The sequence below is a fragment of the Anopheles nili genome, chromosome 2, assembly GCF_943737925.1.
Source record: "Anopheles nili chromosome 2, idAnoNiliSN_F5_01, whole genome shotgun sequence".
NCBI lineage: Eukaryota > Metazoa > Arthropoda > Insecta > Diptera > Culicidae > Anopheles > Anopheles nili.
Genome location: NC_071291.1, coordinates 28,480,870 through 28,486,397, shown reverse-complemented (window position 1 = coordinate 28,486,397; position 5,528 = coordinate 28,480,870). Strand labels below are relative to the sequence as shown.

The window sequence follows — 5,528 nt, the reverse complement described above, 5'->3', positions numbered from 1 at the left end:
TCCTGTAATTGAATGAAAAGTTTCAGGTAGGATTATTAATTTTCCCCCGTCCGCTCGCCCTGCTGGAGTGGTTCGAGTGGGCAACGGTGAGGATTTGCCATGTTTGTGGCCCTGTTGGAAAATATCACCTTTGATCAATAACGGATAACGGGTCAGAGAAGTGGAGAGTGACAAAGACAAAACATTGCGGAAAGTTTCCAAGAGTTATTGGAGGTTCAACCGATTTCAGGATTCATATTTTGGGCTTTCAAGGATATTGATTGAAATTTGGCTGGGTTTTTTTTCTCTTGAAAATATCGAATACGCGAAAAATGAAGAGGCTTTTCATCATCGTTATGAAATGGTTGCAAAACATTTTTGTGCACTACCTTATATAAATGCCTAATGAAACATCGAAAACATAGTAAACTTGAAAGTAAACCATCATTATCTCTTTGTGGGGTGTTAGCAACTGAATTGCGTTTTCAACCAGCGCAGCCTTTGTCTGCTAAATTGGTCGCAGTTTTACGCTACACCACATCGTTTGCACGATTGGCACCATTGGCAACGCAATCGATTTCAATTAAAAACTCATTACAACCACTTGATGCAGGTATTGCATCTGTGTTGCGGTGCAGTTTGAGTGCAGCAATCAAACTGCGGTCGTCGAACGAACTTGTGCGACTGATGCGTAAACATAGCAACTATTCTTGAAATCGATACGATTGAGCCCTTCTTCGATTGAGAGTTTAATTTAATTTGCTAAATTGAAAGAAAGTTTCACGCTGGCAAAAAAACCAAATCAAATGGTTCAAATGGGTGACCTACTGGATCCAAAGCCACAACTATGTCCCATCAGATGAATGACGCATGTTCAATTTTCATGGCTCACATGGTGCACGTTATGTTGGTTGGAGAAGCCACGTGTGGCGATGGTTACCAGCTGTTTGGTTCCACGTTTATTTGACAAATTCAGTGAGCTGTAGCGGTACCGAAAGAATACGCTATTGCATGGGTCATTGCAAAGTTATTCACATTTTCTGCTATCAGATGGTTTATTGAACATGTGTTTTTTTTTCGGTGAGGATCGCGAGCCAAATATAGCTTTTGGAAAGTTTGTTCATACGCAAAAAAAAAATAGACATACGAGCTCAAAATGATTATCCTTGCTAGGGGAAATTTTACGCCCATACTTTTACACAGATAGAAACCCTAATTTATTCTATATTCAGAGAATATTTTAGCTTTCCAAACTGTGAAATATTCAATCTGAAAAGGAATTCTAGATGTAGTTCGATGTACAAATGCTTTGATGAACGCTTACTTCCTTCCAGATTTGCTACATTAATAGAGCCAGTTGAAAAAAAAAATCATTGGAGTAGTAAGTAGAAATATGGTGGAGTAAAAAATGAAGTTCATTTTTGTAGAAGCAAGTTCAACAGATCTGCCTTATAATTTACAGGACGCTTTTATAATATACGTATGAAAAATTAACCATTGCAGTAAACGCTAGAGTCGCGTAAAGCATACCTCTGGCTCCTAATTTGTGTTTACGCAAGCACGATAAAGCATAATAAAACCATTCGGGTAGATGCTCCGGAAGAGGGATTTGGGTAGTCATGCGAATTTAAGGTTCCGTTACGGCTTGCTAAGGGGATTTTTCCTTGTTTTGAAGTTATCTCACGACAGCGCTACTATAAAGAAGATTAGGGGAAACCCTCCGAAAACAACCGAAAGGAAAAATTCTCCTTGCTAAAAAATTGCTAGAATTTTGAAAATGCGCAATTGAAACAAGCAAACATATTGTAATCATAAAGCACTAGCTATCCTTCATGAATTAAAGACAGCATAACTCATGCTTTATTTGTTTTATCATATTGCCATAACTTGCGTTGAAAGATAGTAGTAAACGATGATATATATTCGATGCCGAGGGTCCTAATGATGCCAAGATGAACAATCGTTAGATTAAACTCCTTAATTGATTTGGTGCGTTATGGAAACAAGCGAAGGACGGTGAAATACCAAAACATTCGTGTAGTGTAACTTCACAATCATACCCAAGCAAGAAAATCCTCCGATCTTAAATATGAAGTCCCAGTGCGGCACGGTAACATTCATCTTTTTTTTCTCTCTCTCTTCTCTCTACGCTTCTCTGTGGTCGTGCTTGCTTTCCCGCAAAATTTTCCACCCAGCTCGAGGCGATTGTTAGTGTTACCTCTCCGCTTTGGAGTGATAAAAAAAATGGATAAGGAAACAAATTGTACGCGTGGGCTCATGCAACAATGCCGGAATGCTCCATCACAATCGGTTCCGGGCATTTCCCAAGCTCGGGGGCAGCAGGTCGCCTTGGTGCGGGTGGCAACAAAAACCCAACAAATCAACATTTGCGTTCGTTTTGCGGCAAAACGGATTTGCTTTACCTTTTAATTAATATCCTTCCACCAGTTGCTGCCGGCACGTTGGCTCAGCCGGGAGTGAACGAGACGGAGCCTGGCATGAGTGAAAAGACGGGACGAATTGTTTGCCCACAAATTGAATGTTACGCAAAAAGTAATTAAAAACTTCTTCGTCGGATGCTCCACTCGGGAAAGCTGTGCACCCGATCCTTTTGCCTTCAACCCTTCGGTGTCATCACATTCGGATCAGTGGAGCAGATCGGTCCCGAACCGGGTCCTTTTTTTTGTTTCTTCTATAGAATGTGTTTGAACCCAGGGATGAAAATGTTGAGCCCATCCGGGTGAGATTTCGTACGTTTGGGTGAGGAAGCAAACAAAACGCGTAGTAAGGATTGTTGCATCGTTTTCAATATCCCTGTGGCCGTGTTCGTGGAAAGTGATTTGCAAACATCCCTCGCCACGCATGCTAATACTTTTGGAAGGGACTATCGGGCGATACAAGTCGGCCAAAACAAAACCGTATAAGTATCGCTACATTCAACCTGCTCGCCTGCTCGTTTCAATTTCTTTTCCAATCGCAAATCATTTCCCCGCACTTTCGGCGTAAACAAAACTCGCGTTTCGCGTTTTCCTCGCGCGTTGTTCATCCGTTTTTGAGGCGGGCTTTTCAAATATTTCCACATTAGCTGGCGGCACGTTACACAAACAGTACTGACTTCTATCGGCACGCTTCAGAGCCCACGCGATTTGGTGAATTTTACAGCCTGCCCGAAAGCCGTTACCGGAGAAAGAACACGGCACGTAGAAAGTAAGACCCGGGTCGTCATCCTTTCGCCATTTCGGTCGTTGCGAAATGATTTATCCGCCAAGGAGGGTTTGCGCCAGACCGGAGTTTGGCGCACTTTGAAGAGCACTTGGACGAGTGGTAACGTACCGATCGTCCCAAATCGACTCATTAGCATGTCTTTGTTGATACCCATAAAATAAGAGCCCGTTTTGCATTTGTTTGTTTATTTCGACCGAGGCGAGAGATAAATCAATATTTGAATCGCGCTGGTGGAAACCTGAAATGGAGCTTTTAGCCGCTCCCTAGCGAACATTCAGTGATTGAAGGCCATCGATGGTGGTACTGAATGCATGATGTTTTAAAAGCTATGGTGTGCTATTGAATGAAAATTCCTAAATTTAATTACCGACCTGCTCGAAACCCCGGTCACGATCCACTTTATTAAGCGATGATGAGCGTGTGGGATTGAACTGCCATCGAGTGGCTGCCATCGATTTATTCGACATTTTATGATGTAAGAGGGTCACTGTACACTACCAATGATGGAGAGAATTAAATGCAAATGACCAATAACGATGCTTACGTGCTTTCAACCATTGGCATAGCTTAAAACATCCTACTACCTTTCGTGTTGATGCTGCTTGTTAAATGAAAGTTTTCTTGCTCCATTTTCAGACACGCGCATGAGAACAAGTTGTAACTGGACGTTCCGTTAATTGGCTTGCAGGTCAATTCCTTGCATCCGCATCCAATACCCAGCGTGTGTAGGTGCACCAGTAGAGAAGATCACTTACCATTCGTTCCACCGACTCGACCGACTCCACCAAAGGTGGCGCCCAAAACGCATCTAGCTGCCCCGCGTGATATGGAGGGTGAGGTCAGCGTGCTGCTGGTCATCACGGTGATCATCGGCACGATCCTGATGACCTCGCTGCTGGCCTGCTACATCTGTGTATTCCGGCAGTTGTGCTGCTCGCGGGACGCCGATCTGGACCGAAGTTACAGTACGCGTGGCTCGAAACGCACACTACGCGACAGCACCAATATGGCGGAGATCACCAACATCACTAGCCAGCAAACGGAGATCGAGAAAGTCTAGCTAAGGGCGGGCGAAGAGGCCATCACTTCGCTCTAGAACACGGCAACCTGCCAAGCCCAAGCCCTCTCGGTTGTTACGCGTGACCGAGCTGTCCATCCTGCGGCATCCCGTCCTCGCCTTGCCGGTGCCGTGTGGGCCTTTCCGGGCAGCTGACCAAACCATGAAGCTAATGCAGGTGACGAACCGCAACACGCCGAAAGCGGCAACCATCCAAATAAGCTCGGTTCAGTCGACTGCTGTGGTTGGTTCCACGCTATCCACGGCTCTACGAATCCTGTACAAAGCGAAAGCACACCCTTTGCCTATGTGTGTGTGTGTGTGTGTGTACGTGAGTGTTTGTCCGTGTCTTAAAGCACAATCTGTTAGCTCTAGTCGATAGAAGAAGGATGCGGACAAAATGCGGATGGAAATCGTGGGAAAGCGCGATTACGCGTGAATGCATATGATACCGTGTGTCTGTTTTCGAGACGTGCTTCGGTGCCCATTTCCATCCGCCGAGAAGAACGTGTCCTTATCGGTGGATTAACACAAATTCACCCGATCACAGGCGCTAGTGTGTCCGTCGAGACGCGTGGTACATCGAAGTGATTGGAGCACCGCACAACTGTAGCGTTTTCGATGCTCGATGCACACCAAAGCTGGAAAACCATCACCGCGCGTTGATGTACCGTACGAATGGAGTTTTTCGTAATAAAGCTTTCTGTTAGAATCTGCGGTATTATTGTGCTGTTGAACTGGTGTTAAAAGCATTTCCTTTACATTCAGCAGTGGATAATTTTAAGGTATCTGTTAAATCCCCTGTACTTATTCCTTGAAGAGCAGGCCGTGGAGTGTGATGAATAAAACGTTTTAGAATCAATGCTGTGTCCATGTACAATTTTTAGCATACTACTTCAACAAAGCTTCATTGAGTTTGGTTGCTAGTTTCCGCTGGATGGTAGGTTGTTTTATTTTTCTGGTGTACCAATTCACGGGGTGCCATTTACAACGTCTGAATGCTTGGTTCTTGATCAAATATTTGGCCAGTCGGCGCTAAACACCATGTATTTACGCTCAGATAAGGCACCTTAAAGTGTCTACCGCCAGCGACACTGCCCAATGGGTCACGTCAACACCACGCACGCTACCGATCGAGCCGGCCGTTTGATCACCGTTCTCCGGTTGCGGTTGTGCCAACACAAAAGGGCTGCACAAACGTGCCAGAAACTAGCTCGAACGCCGAGAGCCGTCGATTGTTTTTGATGTGTTTAATTTTCGGTGCAAA

General features: G+C 44.6%; 1 protein-coding gene across 1 annotated transcript; it reads left to right on the top strand.

The window, feature by feature from the left end:
• The first annotated feature begins 3,997 nt into the window (after positions 1-3,997).
• LOC128720077 (uncharacterized) lies at positions 3,998-5,083 on the top strand. The gene has a single exon (XM_053813723.1). It carries the CDS (start codon positions 4,031-4,033, stop codon positions 4,262-4,264), a length of 234 nt encoding a protein of 77 aa, XP_053669698.1. The 5' UTR covers positions 3,998-4,030; the 3' UTR covers positions 4,265-5,083.
• The last annotated feature ends 445 nt before the right edge of the window (positions 5,084-5,528 follow it).

Excerpts from the sequence above, each read along its gene's own strand:
- LOC128720077 (XM_053813723.1), top strand. The coding sequence starts at position 4,031 with ATGGAGGGTGAGGTCAGCGTGCTGCTGGTCATCACGGTGATCATCGGC.